This window comes from Sinocyclocheilus rhinocerous, unplaced genomic scaffold (genome assembly GCF_001515625.1).
Source record: "Sinocyclocheilus rhinocerous isolate Xijiao unplaced genomic scaffold, SAMN03320098_v1.1 scaffold528, whole genome shotgun sequence".
NCBI lineage: Eukaryota > Metazoa > Chordata > Actinopteri > Cypriniformes > Cyprinidae > Sinocyclocheilus > Sinocyclocheilus rhinocerous.
This window is the reverse complement of record NW_015634004.1, coordinates 679,018-697,130: the sequence shown is the minus strand read 5'-3', so window position 1 is coordinate 697,130 and position 18,113 is coordinate 679,018. Positions and strand designations below refer to the sequence as shown.

Genomic DNA, 18,113 nt, shown 5'->3' with positions numbered 1-18,113 from the left:
ATAAAATATCAAAAAAAATTAAAATTAAAATAAATAAAATAATAAAAAATAAAATAAAATAATATAAACATGGTCGCATGATGGAGAAACAACAGGAAATAATGACTGAACTGTGGACAAATGTTCAGATGTTCCCACCTGTGTGGTTGTTTGCTCTGTAGGTCTGCTCTTCACCTCCACTGTCTGTTCATGAGCGTTATACGTAGGGTTTGAGAAGTTATTCTCCACCTGATCACCGCTGACGTTCACAGTGACCTGTATGAAGCACAGAAACACAAAACTCAACAGAAGACCCGCTCAGGTCGAACATGTTTCATTCACACTGTTAGCAATGTCTAGAAGGTTATGAAATGCTTTCGAGAAGGCAATGTACCTGAGTAGCGTGTATTACTGCTGGATCGCTGGATGGGCCGGCTGCAGTCGAGTACAGAGGATTCTCAAATGTGATTGGCTGCCTACCAGAGTCTGCAAAATTCTCATCCTAATAATAAAAACCAGAGAATCCAGATCAGACACAAATCAATGCTTCAACCCACAGCTAGCTAGCTAGACTGAAATCAATGAGGTGAATTAAAAACTTCAGGCACTGAAATCTGAGATTATTAGCAAATAACTGTTTACTTGGCAATAAACTTGGCATAAAGTTGTTTGCCATTAAAAATGTTGGGATCGGTAAGATTTTTTTTTACTGTTCCTAAATGGCTCTTTTGCTCACAGAGGCTGCATTTTAATTTATTAAATATATTTTAAAATGTAATTTATTCCTGTGATGAAAAGCTGAATTTTCAGCATCATTACTCCAGTCTTCAGTGTCACACGTTCCTTCAGAAATCATTTTAATATGCTGATTTGCTGCACAAGAAACATTTATGATTATTATCAATATTGAAAATAGTGGTGCTGATTCATATTTTGGTGGAAACTGTGAACAGAAAGTTCAAAAGAACAGCATTTATTTGAAATAGAAATCTTTTGTAACTTTATAAATGTCTTGTCACTTTTGATCAAATTAATGCATCCCCAAACTTGTGAATGATAGGGTAAGTGTTCATTTAATTATCGCCATTGTCTTATTTGAAAAACTCATATTAGTCGACCACTACTTTTAACATCTTAAATAGACTAGAATTTTCATTGTGATTAATGATACACTGCAAAAAATGACTTCTCTTACTTAGTATTTTTGTCTTGTTTCTAGTCAAAATATCTAAAAATTCTTAAATCAAGATACTTTTACTAGATAAGCCAAATGACTTAAGATATTTAGTCTTGTTTCCAGGGGAAAAAAAAAATTATCTGCCAGTGGTGTAAGTAAAATATTCTAAATATTCTAAAAATACTAAGTAAGATAAGCCATTTTTTTTGCAGTGTACACAGAATCCCATTAGAAACTAGTGCACTGATAATGTAAGTCTTGGAAAAGATGAAACATTAACACTGCGGCCAAAAGGTCAACCAGGGATTTTACGCCTCAGAGATAAGTCAAGAAAAATGTGCTGAGTGCACTTAACAATCCAGGAGTCAGGAGTTACCGTTAAATCGACACAAAAGACCACCATTTACCAGCTGCATGGCCCTGTCGATGAACGACACTCCCAGAGTCTGAGGCTCCAGGTCCATCGTGACATTGTCACCTGAATGAAACGCCACTCCATTTCCTGTGTCTGCCGACTTCACCAGGCTGCTTAGACTAAGAGAAACAGAAAAACAGTGGAGAAAAAATGGTACATGAAAATTATACCAACTCAAACAGTGTTTCTGCTGCTGAAGTTTAAATCAGAGACATATAAACATCTTAATGCTTTCTTCGATCTAGTCTAATTATGTGGAAACGTCACAGAGAAATAAAACGAACATTAAAACCATCGCAATATTGAATGTTGCTTAATTTGATATACTCAGTGAAGTCATTGCAAATATAACACATATATTCAATATAACACAGAGCTCAGGCAGTAGGTTAAGTTTAGTAATCAGCAACCTACTAACCTTTAACTAGATGTTGTTTTGATGTTGTGTTACTGTGACAAGCTATAAGTTCTCAGTTTGACATTAAAAATTAATTGACAAAGAAGGAGGAGATGGCAGGGATTATGAATGACATGACTAGATCTGTTCAAAAGTTTGGGGTTAGTAAGATTTTTTTTTTTTTTTTTTAAGAAATTAATGCTTTTATTTAGCAAGGACATTAAATTGATCAAAAGTGACAGTAAAGACATGCATAAAATAAAATAAAAAATCTATTTCAAATAAATTTTGTTTTTTGAACTTTCTATTCATCAAAGAATCCTGACAAAACGTATCATGGTTTCCACAAAACCATATGAAGCAGCACAACTGTTTTCAACATTAAAAATAATAAGAAATGTTTCTCGAGCAGCAAATCAGCATATTGGAATGATTTCTGAAGGATCATGTGACACTAAAGACTGGAGTAATGATGCTGAAAATTCAGCTTTGCATCACAGGAAAAAAATACATTTGAAAACATATTCAAAAAGAAAATAGTTATTTTAAATTGTAATAATATTTCACAATATTACTGTTTTAACTGTATTTTTGATCAGATAAATGCAGCCTTGGCGAGGTTTCAACTCAAAAACATTTAAAAACTTTAGCTAACCCAAACTTTTGAACAGTTTTGTAAACCATGCTTAAAGATGAGTAAAATATCAAACCAAGTGGCATTTATTTTAGAGAAATAAAGCATTTTTCAAGCAGCAAAATCCCCCATATAAGTCACAATACTGACAGTAGATATACTCATATATTCATACATGCACTAAAAGCACATTGAGACTGGCTGCTTAAACTGAAGTCATAAAATATGAAGTCATATAGCTGAACTGTAGGTAGTTGAGTGGCGTGTTTGTGTTGTACCTGGGTAGTTTAGGCATTGACGGGATGAGAGAGCCAGTGCGCTTGTAGTTGAGGAAAACTCCCACAACCAGAACTCCAGTAATCAGACTAATAACCACTGCTAACAGGACGGTCACAGCTACACACACACACACACACACACACACACACAGTATGTAAGACATATGAGTGCAGTCTCATTAGTTTTCATTTGAAATTAACATGTGTAACAAGATGGACAGAGTAATTAGAGTTGATAAATAACAACATCACATGTTACAAACCGTGAGCAAATGTGTTTACAATGAAACTAATAATAACTAATTAACAAGGAAGGGTTTGTTTACCTGTTCCTGCAGGAGCACCTCTAGACTTCCCCATTTCACAGTAACTACCCGAGTAACCGTATGGACACCTGAGGAGCATAAACACTGAACCGTTACAGACAATCTACAGTATGGCTTTGACAAAAATGGTTCTTTCTACAATCTGATACTTACTGCATATTTTTAGATTTTCATGATGATTGTCATTTGTGTTCACATAGTCGTATTGTATTTGCGACTATTGTATTTATTGCATTTAATGTATTTATATGTTGCAGAAGTTCAGTTAGATTGCAGAAGAAGTTAAATGCATTATGCATTCATTATAATGCCTTAAGAATACCCTTATAATGTATTATAAATATGGGCTTCATAGAAAGTGTTACCGAAGTTAAATTGCAATATGTAGTTAAAAAATATTTAAGTAATAAATTAAATGATGTATTTTCATATTAAATATTGCCATATTAAATATCAGTCAATTATCACTAAATAGAGGTTTTGCATATGACAAATTATGTTTATAATTGATCAATTATCACTAAATAGAGGTTTTGTGTATGACAAATTGTTTATAATTGAAATCTATCTATCTATCTATCTATCTATCTATACACACACACACACACACACACAGGTCCATATATATTTGGACACTGACACAATTTTCAAAATTTCGGCTCTGTATGCCACCAGAATAGAATTAAAATGAAACAATCAAGATGAAATTGAAGTGCAGACTTTAAGCTTTAATTCAAGGGGTTGAACAAGAATATTGTCACACCTTATGGATTTTTAGTTTGCTTTCTCTCCTCGTGTTCTTTGATCTAGGTTTTGTCTCCCCTTAATTATGTCAGTTGGTTCAGGTGTGTTTTATTAATTATCCTCATTTGACTTTGTACTTAAGTTCAAGTCTGTTCAGTTTGTCTTTGTCTGGTCTTGTCGATGTGTATGTGTGTTTCAAGCCTTCCTTGTGTGGATTTATTAAAGACTGTTTGATATAATGTAATGACTTTTACATTTAATGTAAAAGTCAGTGAAAGCTATTTTAAACTTTTTACACTAAACACCAGTAACCCAGTGCCACTGGAAGCCATGCACGCTCATGCCATCACACTGCTCCATGTTTCACAGATGATGCTGTATGCTTTGGATCATGAGCTGTTCCAAGCCTTCTCCATACTTTTTTCTTCCCATCATTCTGGTACAGGTTGATCTTAATTTCCAAAGAATGCTCTTCCAGAAGTGGTCTGGCTTTTTTAGATGTTTTTTGGCAAAGTCTAATCTGGCCTCAAATATCCTCAAATTAAAGTTCAGAGTGTGCACTTTAAGCCCATATTCATTATATAACTGTAACTTGAATATGTTTTGGTCAACAGCAAAAATACTAAAAATTGTGTTAGTGTCCAAATACATATGGACCTGACTATATATATATATATATATATATATAGCTGTTTCTTTAATATAGTGTGTTGTATATACAATCTATAAGTTGCAGCAAGTTTTCATAAAACAGTGAACACATATCTCACAATATCAATGAAAATTCCTCATGATATGAGCCCTTTAAATAACTCTATCAGCGGGGCGGCTGTGATGCTCTACACTAGCGTTCACACTCACTTGCACTTCGGCAGGCCTCCCTCATCAGTGTAGCATGTTCCTCCATTCATGCATCTGCATGCAAGTGGCATGGACACCTCTGCCTCAATGGCTGCATGTGCGAGGCAATGCAACACAGTCACAATGCAACCACATCACAAGTCAAACACTCACTTTCATCACAATATCAGAGCACTGAAGTCAAAACATCACATGACAATAATGAAATCATGCAGCAGCAGACGCAGCACATGCATGTATGTTATGAAATGTATTGATGGGATGCAATGGAGCCAATCAGCTCATCTCAAACTAACAGCAGTCAGTGTGTGTTCATCTCTTACCGGCATCACATTCATTCTTGTTGAAGGCGAGCAGTGTGGTGCCCTGCGGACAGGCACAGGTGTATCCACCCGGCCGCAGCAAACACAGGTGACTGCAGACACCCTGACAGGGGTTCAGCACTGCAAGAGAATGTGAACAGTCATTTACTATTACTATTACAGGAATTATCTTTGGCTAAAAGAAATGCGGTGAAAAGGAACTGAGGAACAGGTGCTTTCATTCAACTTAATTCACCTGTGGTTTCTACACAGTTGTTCTTGGGTATAAAGACAAATGCAAAACCACTATATACAGTATATATAGAAGGGATGGATGTTTGCTTCAAGTGATAGGCCAGGTAAGTGAAATTATATTATCTTGCTGTATGTGTGTCGTTTTCTTTACGTTTTCTGACTAAAAGCAACCAAAAAGCCATTTTAAAGTGGTTAAGCAAATTATAATAATAATCGGCAGGGATCCCAGACCAATACAATTAGTGTGCCTCCTCTATTTTAAAACCCACGAGCCACCACTGATTGCTAGGGACAATTTAGGTCCCTAGAGTAAATTTTACGCCCTTGTTGAAACGTAAGGATTCCCGGTCGCACCTGAGTGGTTGTGTCGGTGCTGCTGGTAGATGCGTACTTGAGTCAGCCAGGGGTTTATGGTCAACACCTTCACCTTGTCTCCTTTCCCGAACTTATCTTTTTTCCACACTTCTCCCTTCTCTTTAGTCGTCCAGTACACGTGTCCCTCGAACACATCCACACTGTAGGGGTGACCGATGTCTGCAATGACAACAAACGTGAGAACATCGGCCAGTCAAAAGCTGTTTTCTCGGATGTAATGCTACCACGTCTCACCTCCTGATAGGATCATTTGACGGTCAGTTCCGTCCGCTTTCATCGATTCAATGATGTTTTCTTTTGAGTCACACCAGTAGATGCGGTTTTCATTCAGGTAGTCCAAAGCTAAACCAGTAGGCCAGCCCAGATCTTCATCTAACAGCACCTCTCTGTGCTGCCCATCCATCCACGCCGTCTCAATCATGGGCTTTCTGCCCCAGTCGGTCCAGAACATCTTACTATAACATATACATGCACAAAATAATCATCATTAATGACAAAAACAGCAGTTTTGAAGAATCGGGGTTCCAACATTTTATGATCAATGAAATTTCAATTATATTTCAAGTGGTTTGTGATTATTAGACAAGATTTTTAAAATATTTTATAAGATGTATTAGTTTTATTTCCAGGACTTTTCCCACACATAAAAATCACAATTTTAAAACTTTCATGACCATGCATCCCTCAGGGCTGTCCATTAATTACCGTATTGGCCCGAATATAAGACGACCTATTTACGTGTATATTTATATTCATATAATTTATATCATATATAAATATATTTAATCTATAAACATAACATATTTTTCTTAAATATATAAACGCATGTGTGCGTATTTATATATACTGTACATAAAAAATATACACAGTACACACACATATATTATGTAAACAACAACTTTTATTTTGGATGCAATTAATCGCGATTAATCGTTTGACAGCACTAATATATATATATATATATATATAATCTATTGTTTAATAGGTATATTAAATAGTTTTTATAGTAAAATAACAATACTTTTTAATTTCTTTACTCACGAATCTCTACATAAGCTCAATACATGAGCAATATCTACCCAAAACAACTATTTTATAAGATGTATTTATTTAATTTCCATGACTTTTCCAGACCTAAAAAAAATCACAATTTTACAAATTTCATTACTACATAGTAAATATATAGTTTCGTTCATATTATCATTCATATTCATATTCTTACCCTAGACCAGGATTGACCACAACAGCGGCTGGCTGATCAAGATCACTGTGAATCAGCCACTTTCTGTAACGTCCATCCAGTTTTGACACTTCGATTCTATTAGTCCCAGCATCTGTCCAGTAAATATGGCTAATGGAAAAGACAAAATGCATAGCAGAAGGGATGTTTATTTCTCTGGAACTGTCCCAGTAACCAGTTAGACAATCTGCATCAGAGCTCAAGTAAAGTATAGAAAAGCATGTCACATACCCTCCGATCCAGTCCACAGCGATGCCATCAGGACTGGAGATGTATCTGAGGTTCAGGTCCACCTCTTTCACAGGATTATTTCCATGGTCATCAAACGTGGTCATGTAGGCCCTCTTAATCGCACCGAACTCAGAGCCTCGTCCCAACACTGTCCAGAACACTATACCTGAAAAATCAGATGTAGAAATATGTTTCAGTGTGCATTCATAACCTGATTACAGAAACACAATAACAGTGCAAACGGTGATCATGTTTTCATAAACCTGGGTTGGTTTGGTAAGGATTTCAAAACATTTTTCAAAAGAAATCCTGTAATAGTATATAAAGAATACTAAAATAACACTGGCTTTGCCTTATTGTGCTGTAAATTGGGCTTCCCTGTGCTGCATCTGCATCAAAACATTAAGCATATGTCATATTAGATGGGATATCCAGTGAATATTGTCTTACTTAGGCCGAGGCCTTCTGGGTCCCACAGGTAGTCCAGTGCCTGAATGTGCTCTGCATTATCCACATAATCAGAGTACTGCGCTGACGAGAGATTAAAGCGACGGATCCGCACGTTATCAGGCAATAACAAGACGGGAGGATTTCCTGTGGGAAAAAATGATAGAGAGCGAAAGAAATGGTGATGTCAAAGCCTAGACTTGCATTGCTGCCTACATATGCAGCTGTCTTCTACAGAGATGCAAACAGGTAAGGGGGAAAAAAGGTGAGAACATTGCGTGGATCGGGAGCATGCTCCACACGGAATTTCTCCACATGGATATTTGCTTTAAATGCTCATTTGTAGTTACTTTACTTTTTTTTTTTAAATACTTTTTTATTACCTTATATGTCCAAAACTGTAATTTTTCACACACACAAAAAAACATCTTGTTGCAACATTTTACAAAAATCAAGATTGATTAGGTTTGGTCAAAATCCCTTGTTATAAAAGATGAAGTAGTTTGACCAACTAGCAGTTCCCAAGGAGTAATCCGTCTTACTTTTCCAATGCAAATAAGACCAATCTACCTGTTCATAACTGATTTTGAAAAGTTATGACCAGTCTTGATGACTAGATTAGATGACTAACTTTTTAAGACTAGTTTAAACAGTTTATGCAACCAGTCCCAGTTGTAAGAACACAAGTACCCCTGCAAGACACCCCCCCTCCCCTCCCCTCATTTTGATCTCAAAAAAGTGAGTTGTCACTGAAAGGTGAGGAGTTTGCATCTATGACTTCTAAAGGTGCATTCATATTTACCAATGTTCGTAAAATTTTCAAGTTTTAGGCTATAGAAGGTAAAAAAGAGGATAAATGATTTCAGATTGAAAGGCCTTACCCTCAGCAGCGCATTCGACTCCCGGCTGCTCTCCCACTGATCGAAACCCATCAGCGCAGAAACACTCATAACTGCCCTTAGTGTTCCTGCACAGCTGCGGGCACGTCCCGTAAATCTCACACTCGTTCACATCTGCAGACGGGCAGAAAACACCTCACATTATACATACAGCAAGCAGTTCAACTTCTAATGGTGTGCCAATGTTGTCTCGAAGTTGTGTGCAGGCATAGCTGCGCACTTCTTGTGTTGCTTTCACGCAGACAGAAAAGATTCCATGCCAAGGTCAGAATGAAAAACTAACTGATCATTTTCTGTAGCGCTGCTTTATAGCTGAATCAAATATGTCTTTGTGATTGAGGAACTTTCCAACATCAACACTGTCATTGAACTGAATATTTTATTGAAGTTTATTAAAATTACGTGAAACTAAAATGAAAACAAAATCATACAAAACATTTTTAATTAAAATAATCGTTAACTGGAATAAAATAAAACACAAAAAAACGAAACTTTTTTTTTTTCAGCTAGTTGCCAAGGCAAAATTTCTCAGAATTTAGAATTTAGTTTAACTTGATGTACTAAAAATAACTGAAATAAAATGAATGAAACACGCAACTAAATTTAACTAAAATTAAAATGCAAAAATAAACCTAATTCAAAATATTAATACAAACTATAATATTATCTCAATGGTACTAATATAACACTGAACTGACTTGAGCTAATTAATCATACTATTGTATCTGCTGAGCTGCTTATAGATGAATGGAATTAGTTTTATAACTGATGAACTTTGCAACACTAGCTACGCTTACATGCAACCAAATAATCCGCTGGTAATTGGACTGATGGCTCAATCAGACTGAAAAGGCTTCATGTAAACACCTTAATCGATCCGACTGAGCTCCTAAACTCTTGATCGGATTGAATACAGAAACTGGAAAGTACTGCACATGTGCAATGACAGAAATGGCGTAATGAACGAGCTGTTGTTTTTGTAGAATGAAGTGTCATAAATAACTGAGTTCCTGTTGTCCTGTTTGGCTTCTAGAGCACCACTATAAGCCTGTCTTCCAATAAAGAAGTAAATATTGAGGTTTTCTAATGAATACAGTATTCAGACAACGCCACAAACCATCGCAGTTGTTCTTGTCCTCCGGGTTGGGTTTATATCCAGGTCTACAGGAACAAATGAAGCCTCCGGTTGACAAATCTGTGCAATTATGCTCACACAGATTCTCACTGCATGTGCGTCCATGGCCGTAGTCTAACAGAGACAGATGAAGAAATGTTACAAAGATGTGCAGGCAAAAGGATCTAGAGCTCTAAGATTTTTTTTTGTAGTTTTTGGAGCTTGCTCCACTTTTGTTTATGCAAGAAAGAAAATAAACAACATGAGGGTGAGTGAATGAGCAAAACTCACAGCAGCCGAGTTCATCGGTCTGGTCTTCACAGTCGTCATAGTCGTCGCAGGCGTACTGCAGAGGAATGCACTGACCGTTCCCACATTTATACTCGTCTGCAGAGCAGGGCCCATGTGTGGGAGTCACACCTGAGGAGTCATTCACACAAAACAGGGTGTTTTACTAGCTTCAATAGAATTTAGAGAATTAAAAGGGTTTAATAGGTAAATAGTATATTTGGTTAATAATCTATTGGCTGTCACTCACAATGCTCCGGCCTCTCGTCGGTTCCATCACCGCAGTCATCTATAGAGTTGCAGAGCTCGTGACTGTAGATGCAGCGGGTGTTATCACAGCGGAAACGGAACGGAGGATCACATGAGATGTCCACTGAGGAGACAAGAAACATGACGGTTGTGCACTTTGTTCCATATCTACTTTATTGCATTATTTAACTGATATACTACACAAATTATATTAGAAAAAAAAAGTTTAGACCAATAGTCGGGATCTTGATCAGCGGAAACGGAACGGAGGATCACATGAGATGTCCACTGAGGAGACAAGAAACATGACGGTTGTGCACTTTGTCCATATCTACTTTATTGCATTATTTAACTGATATACTATACAAATTATATTAGAAAAAAAAGTTTAGACCAATAGTCGGGATCTTGATCAAGATCACGATTTCTGCTTCTTTCAGTTTATTAAGCATAATCATCTGCAATATTTAACTGTTGGTTATTTATCCTGAAAACTTTTCATTTTAATACGCCACTTGCATTGGTAACAAGCCTCCACGGGCTTTCATGGCTGTGGTTGCCAGATTTAAATAGTTTAAATCCCCAATCTGAGCTTTTCTCTTAAATCGATAAATTTTTTGCCCAGTGGTTTACTTAATCTTCCCAAAATGGCAACCACGCACACACGCTCCCTCTTCATTACTGAAAACGTGCTGATGAGCTGAAAACACTGGCAAACATGCAAGTTAGAGCAATCTCAATGGAGATATTATACTCAAGTAAAAGTGTAATACAGCCAGTCTGTTTTCTTTCAGGTGGTCATTTGTGCTGTTTGCTGTGACTAAAAATGCGATTTGACCAGGGTTGCCAGGTTTGCGTAACAAAAGCATTCTAACTGCTTTTCGGTGGTTTTCTCCCCTGTCGGTGGGTCCCCTCTATCGAAATCATTTTCTGAGGGGAACGTTTAACCCGTGGACTAAAAAAACCGCCCACTGCAACAGTGTAAACGTAGCCCAATTCTGCAGAAAAACCACAGACTAGGCAACATTGGAGTTAACTTTCTCTTGATTTGTGATTCCGTGAAAGTGCAATAATTCTAATTAAATGTAAAGAAAAAAATAATAATAAAATGACAATAATCACCAATAATGGTTAGATTTTTGAGCAACATAATCATGGTTAACCTTTTAAAATAGATAAACAGAACAATAGACAGAACGATAGAACGACAGAACGATAGATAGAACGTTAGAAAGAACGATCGATAGAAAGAACGATTGATAGATAGATAGATAGAATGATCGATAGAAAGAACGATTGATCGATAGATAGAAAGAACGAGCGATCGATAGATAGATAGAAAGAACGAACAAACGAACGATCGATCGATAGAATGATCGATAGATAGATAGATAGATAGAACGATAGATAGATAAGGGTTGCCAACCGTCCCGTATTAGCCGGGACATCCCGTATTTTGGGCCTATTTGATTTGTCCCGTACGTGACCTCCCTTGTCCCGTTTTTTGACTGCTACGCTGATCTGACCACTGACTGATACAACAGCAGCAGTGCTGATCACCGATACCTGTCATCATCCACTCACAGGCCCCCTGACGCAGCATACATTAAGTAAATCAGAAATTGTGAACATAACTGTTCGAGGAAGGCTGCGCAATCCTCTGTCGGCTCGTCACTCCCGCCTCACAGCAAGCGCCGTTCGCACTAGCCAATTCCGTCCGTGTTTTCACTTCAGTAAATCAGTTTTGGTGAATACAAAATACGTGATTATTTTTCATGAGTCCAACATCCCGCCACGCAAGAGACGTGATCAGTAAGAGAAGTCGTCTTTCACTATTGTAATGTTGTTAAACAGAGAAAAACATTTTATATTTAAGTAAATAATAGCATAATTCTTAACCTTGGACCTTATTCTTGAAACACAAAATGACCAATAAAAAGGTGTCAAGCACCAAAAGCAGCCCATATTAAATCTATAAGATGTCTTTAATTGAAAAATACACATTTTCATGCATACTAATATATATATATATATATATATATATGTATGTATGTAGCCTATGTGTGTGTGTGTGTGTATACACGGTCACTCACCCCCCCCTTATCCCCGCAGTCATTATCTCCGTCACATATCCAGTGCTGCTGCACACACACGTGGTTCTTGCACTCAAACAGGAAGGGTGGACAGTAGGTGCTGTTCGGGTAGCGTGTGGCTGAAATATGCACACATACAGCTCAAAGTCAACTTTCTTAATACATGATGAAGGTGTCTAACATTGTATTCAGGCATTCAGTTGGAAACAAACCCATGACTTTGGCATTGCTAGTGCCGTTTCAACTACTGGCTGCTCAAAATGATCCTGATCTTATTGTGAACATTTCATCTGTGCATATTTAAAAAAAAAGTTTGTCTTCATAGTCTTTAATCAAAATGTCAAATTCCTTGATATTCCTTATTGTTTGCATGATGATGGGAACAGTTGCACAACCCTTTTGGACTCTAGAGGGCGCTGCAATACAACTCACAGCTGTCTTCTGGTTACATTTCAGAATTTAAATAGATTAAAAAACAAAAACATGGCAGCACACTCACGACAGGAGCTTTCATCAGTGAAGTCGAGACAGTCAGCGTTGCCGTCGCATTTAAAGCGCTCAGAGATGCAGTGGCCGCTACCGCACTGGAAGTAACCCGGGTGACAGGTCCGCAGCTCTGAAACACATTCATCCACAATGAATAAAGCCAATCTCTCAATACGCCATGGAAAATGAATTATGCACACTTCCTGTAAGTCATTCACAAGCTATCCAGGCACACAATTGCATTGAGTTATCACCCACTGAGGACCAATCTGTAATAAAAAGACAGTATTATGATGTTGAACGTGGTGGCAAGTGCCACGGCTCTCTCCATCCCTCTTTTGATAGTCTTTCCTTTCTGCTGTCTCTTCTTTTCTTTCACTCACCGCAGTCTCTTTCATCAGAATTGTCCTCGCAGTCGTTGTCATGGTCACAAACCCAGCGGTCAGGAATGCAGTGCAGGTTGTCACAGCGGTACTCGCTCTCTGTGCACGGACGAGGGGCTGCGGATGCATAAGCGTGTCAATCAGACACACATGAACATACATACTAAGGAGGCAAGCAAATAAAGCAATAAGCCCAAAGAGAGGTATGTGCCAAAGTGATTTAACCACAAGTGAGGGGTGTTATTTAAAAGAATAGTTCACACTACAATGAAAATTTGCTGAAAATGTACTCGCCATCAAGCCATTCAGAGAAATGTAGCATTATATTACTTTCTCAGTAATGGATCCTCTGCAGTGAATGGGTGCCGTCAGAATGAGAGCTGATAAAAACATCACAATAATCCACAAGTAATCCAAATGACCCCAGTACATCAATTAATATCTTGGGAAGTGAAAAGGTGCATGTTTATAAGAAACAAATCCATTAAGACCTTTTAATTTTAAACTGATGCCTCTGTCCAAAATACAAGTCCATACGCCATAATAATGCCTTCTGCAGTGTAAAAGCCCATCCCCTGTTGTCTTCTCACATCAAAATCCACCAACATATAACTTTAGAACAGTTTTGTACTGTTTTCACTTGTAAAGAGTGCATATATCTCTCCAGGCACAATTTTTTCACTGGAGAAAGCAATACTAAGGGGAGAGAAGTCATATTTTAGCTGGAAGCAATAGTTTAAGTTAAAAATGTCTTAATGATGGGTTTGTTTCTTAAAAACACGTAGCTTTACACTTCACAAGACATGAATTGATGGACTGGTGTGGATTACTTGTGGATGTTTTTATCAGCTGTTTGGACTCTCATTCTGACGGCACCCATTCACTGCAGAGGATCCATTGCTGAGTAAGTGATGCAATGCTACATTTCTCCAAATCTGTTCTGATGAAGAAACAAACTCATCTACATCTTGGATGGCCTGAGGGTGGGAAAATGTTCAGCAGAACACAAGACACAAATGAGGGCAGTGATTAGTCTGCGCTTCACTGTGTCACAGGACTAGAGGTTTATGTGATGAGATACAGCTTGCTCTTCAGGGCCATTTTTGGGAGGTGAGTTCATAGCTGAACTCATCAGGGGACTGACCCGCGCTCACCACCCCTACAGCTCTTCTGCAGGGAGGAGAAAAGGGCAGAAAAAATCAGCGCTTCTTTCAACATGCAGCTCAAAGGTTTAGCGCAGACCATTTGTCAACCTTTCACACCTCACAGCACCTTGTCTGCCATCACGTCATCTCCTCCACGCTCTCTGTCTATCCAATCTGTTCCTCTCAATCTCTTCATCTTTGTCTTTACTGTTTCTCTGGTAAAGCAAATTTACAGGTGTCTTTCTCTCTTATTAAGGGAACAGTTCATCCAGCAATAATGTATTCACCCTCATGTCATTTTAAACACAGAGAAAGTGAAATGTTAAAGGATAACCGAGCCATTCTTTTTCAAGCGCCAACATGACAAAAAAGCAGAATAAAAGTAGTTTTTTAGGTTTATATATGTGACCCTGGACCACAAAACCAGTTTAAAATTGAGATTTATACATAATCTGAAAGCTGAATAAATAAGCTTTTAGGATAGGACAATATTTGGCCGAGATACAATTTGAAAATCCTGAACCTGAGGGTGCAAAAAAAAAATCTAAATATTGAGAAAATCGCCTTTAAAGTTGTCCAAATTAAATCCTTAGCAATGCATATTACTAATCAAAAGTTAAGTTTTGATATATTTATATGGAAAGTAGGAAATTTACTAAATATCGTCATGGAACATGATCTTTATTTAATATTCTAATGATTTTTGGCATAAAAGAAAAATCTATCATTTTGACCCATACAATGTATTTTTGGATATTGCTACAAATATACCTGTGCTACTTATGACTGTTTTTTTGCTCCAGGTTCACATATTGTATTCCAAGTCTTCAGAAGCCATACAATAGCTTTATGTAATGAGTAAATCAAAAATTAAAGAAATAGATCACCCAAAAATAACAATTCTCAAAACCTGTATGAGTTTCTTTCTTCTGTTGAACATAAAAGAAAATATTTTGAAGTGTGCTGGTAACCAAATAGTTGCTGGACCCCACTGACTTACTTACTATGGAAAAAATACTATGAAAAAGTCAATGGAGACCAGAAACTGTTTGGCTACCCACATTCTTCCAAATATATTCTTTTGTGTTCAGCAGAAGAAAGAAATGCATACAGGTTCGGAACAACTTGAGGGTGAGTTAATAATGACAGAATTTTCATTTTTGGGTGAACTATCCCTTTAAGTAGATATTCACAGAATATCTTGCCCTGTATGTATCATTGGTTCATACATGTCACAAGCATTAAAGGCACCATATTTGATTTAAGAGCTACATGAGAGTTAAATGGACCATTTATGATATTTATTTGGAGTTTATTTGCATTTCTGCAGCTGGACAGCCCCAGTCCTCGTTCACTTTCATTCAAATTTTTATTCTATTGAACCACACAAAGGCGAGTAAATAATGATTATTACTTAACTATCTCTCTGGTTTGTTGCGGTTTTATATTGAACTGACTGAAGCCAAGAGGTCATTGCTGCTACTCACTGCAGTTGCGTTCGTCAGATCCGTCGCCGGAGGGTGAGTTAATAATGACAGAATTTTCATTTTTGGGTGAACTATCCCTTTAAGTCGATATTCACAGAATATCTTGCCCTGTATGTATCATTGGTTCATACATGTCACAAGCATTAAAGGCACCATATTTGATTTAAGAGCTACATGAGAGTTAAATGGACCATTTATGATATTTATTTGGAGTTTATTTGCATTTCTGCAGCTTGACAGCCCCAGTCCTCATTCACTTTCATTCAAATTTTTATTCTATTGAACCACACAAAGGCGAGTAAATAATGACTATTACTTAACTATCTCTCTGGTTTGTTGCAGTTTTATATTGAACTGACTGAAGCCAAGAGGTCATTGCTGTTACTCACTGCAGTTCCGTTCGTCAGATCCGTCGCCGCAGTCACTGTCTCCATCGCAGCGCCAGCGCAGGGGGATGCACTGGTGGTTATCACAGCGGAAATCACCCGCCGGCTCACAGGTCAACTCCTCTGCAAACACAACACAGACACACACAAGCTAACGTTAAACAGAGCGGAAGTGAAGAGGCAGAAACATTTTGCTCAGGCACACAGACCTCTGTCTCAGTCTTACAGTCAGATTAGGGCGATCTCTCCTCTCTGTGCAGCATGGCACTAATGGAGCGAGAGGGAGCTGATAAGACCCAGGAGAAACGGGGCGTGTGTGTGTGTGTGTGTGTGTGTGTTTACTGTATATCGGTCAGATTACTGACCATTCAGACCAGTAACAATAATCACAACTGCACACACACACACTGGTGCCTAACACACACATAAATCAGTGGTGTGGCCCTAGACAGGAGGAGGGGTCACTGAGGGCCCGTCCATCACAGACAGACTGAACTAACACTCACTAATGTAGCGCTGGAGTGTGAGAGGACGAATAACTCCTCATGATTTCAATCCATCATGACAAACAAACACACACACACACACACACACAACAAGCTTTATACAACATCAGTGATAATGGGAGCAATACAGACTCGTCTTACTGAATTTGACTGAAATTTAAAGGTGGTAGTAAATTTTAGTCATTATTGTTTAAGTCAGCATGAAATGGAAACTCTGTCCAGTTTTGTGCCTTTTTTTTGAGTGAAACGCTTATCGAACAAGAAAAAAAAATGTAGCATGGGACTTGATTCTATCGGTTGTTGATTGGATTTTAAAAGGTGATCATCGCATATATTTAATTCTTAATAAACAAGGACAATAACCTGCTAAAAAAGACAATACATTTTTTTTTAAAAATACAATTAAAAAAAACTCCCAATTTCCAAGCAAATTTTACAATTTTTAAAACATGTTTTTTATGTTAATATACAAAAAACTAAAAGCCGGACATGGGCAAAATGGATTTTTGCAGCCTATTTTCAACAAATGGATCACTATACTGATTTACCCTTTTTTATTAATATTTTTTTCTAACAATTTGTATTTTTGAATTAATTTTTATTTAATATTATTAATTCTAATATTACTTTACTATTTTTAATGAATATCTACATTTTTGTGTTGTAAGCATTGCCGTGTGAATAAAAACAGTTACGCTGAGTCAAGTTTTGAATAATGCTGTAAATAATTCTAACATTTTTTACATTTATATTTACATTTACACATTTAGCACAAGCTTCTATCCAAAGCAATTCATCTCAGAGCCAGCAATATTCAAAATATATAATGCCAGGTTTATTAGAAAGCTAGATGAAATTAGATTAAAATAATTTAAATATCTACAATTAATATTTAATATCTGTTTCTGAATAAAAATGATCACACTGAGTCATTTTTGTATAGTCATTTAAATTTTCATCATTCTAATACTTCTGCTATTACTTTACTATTTTATTAATAAAAAATATCTGCATTTTTCAGTTGTAAGCAAGAATATTGTTTTCAGTCATGTAATACATTTTCAATACTTTTTCATAGTAATTTTATTTTTTAATAATTTTAATATTACTACTTTTACTATATTTTACTATTTCATTAATTAAATTATATACATTTTTATGTACATAAATATATGCGGGTCAAAGACGAAAAAGGGTTTAAGCATAAAAACAATAAGTGTAATACTGCTTTAAATTGTTGTTGTTTTCCCCCAAAAAAACAAAAACAATTCTGTTTAATTTAATTGCAATTTTGTTTTGGTTTTTCTGAGCAAAAAAATAAATATCATAAATTTTCCCCTGATTTACAGAAGAGACCCACTAAAATGTCATTCAGTGTAACAATCTTGTCAGGCATATTTACAACAAAAATCTATT

The 18,113-nt window shown here is 36.8% G+C and overlaps 1 protein-coding gene across 1 annotated transcript in view; it reads right to left on the bottom strand.

Annotated features, from left to right (window-relative positions):
- LOC107744833 (low-density lipoprotein receptor-related protein 2-like) overlaps window positions 1–18,113 on the bottom strand; it is a 133,525-nt gene that overhangs the window by 1,774 nt on the left and 113,638 nt on the right. Inside the window, exons 58-78 of the mRNA XM_016558655.1 lie at window positions 16,195–16,314; window positions 13,174–13,290; window positions 12,804–12,920; window positions 12,293–12,423; window positions 11,754–11,763; window positions 10,213–10,335; window positions 9,966–10,094; window positions 9,678–9,809; window positions 8,543–8,674; window positions 7,665–7,808; window positions 7,215–7,380; window positions 6,966–7,094; window positions 5,978–6,198; window positions 5,723–5,902; window positions 5,135–5,254; window positions 4,812–4,902; window positions 3,207–3,274; window positions 2,881–2,998; window positions 1,564–1,690; window positions 374–481; window positions 139–255 (exon numbers count right to left, since the gene is read on the bottom strand). Of these exons, the coding sequence (XP_016414141.1) occupies window positions 139–255; window positions 374–481; window positions 1,564–1,690; window positions 2,881–2,998; window positions 3,207–3,274; window positions 4,812–4,902; window positions 5,135–5,254; window positions 5,723–5,902; window positions 5,978–6,198; window positions 6,966–7,094; window positions 7,215–7,380; window positions 7,665–7,808; window positions 8,543–8,674; window positions 9,678–9,809; window positions 9,966–10,094; window positions 10,213–10,335; window positions 11,754–11,763; window positions 12,293–12,423; window positions 12,804–12,920; window positions 13,174–13,290; window positions 16,195–16,314 (2,600 nt within the window). The remainder of the gene's footprint in view (window positions 1–138; window positions 256–373; window positions 482–1,563; window positions 1,691–2,880; window positions 2,999–3,206; window positions 3,275–4,811; window positions 4,903–5,134; window positions 5,255–5,722; window positions 5,903–5,977; window positions 6,199–6,965; window positions 7,095–7,214; window positions 7,381–7,664; window positions 7,809–8,542; window positions 8,675–9,677; window positions 9,810–9,965; window positions 10,095–10,212; window positions 10,336–11,753; window positions 11,764–12,292; window positions 12,424–12,803; window positions 12,921–13,173; window positions 13,291–16,194; window positions 16,315–18,113) is intronic.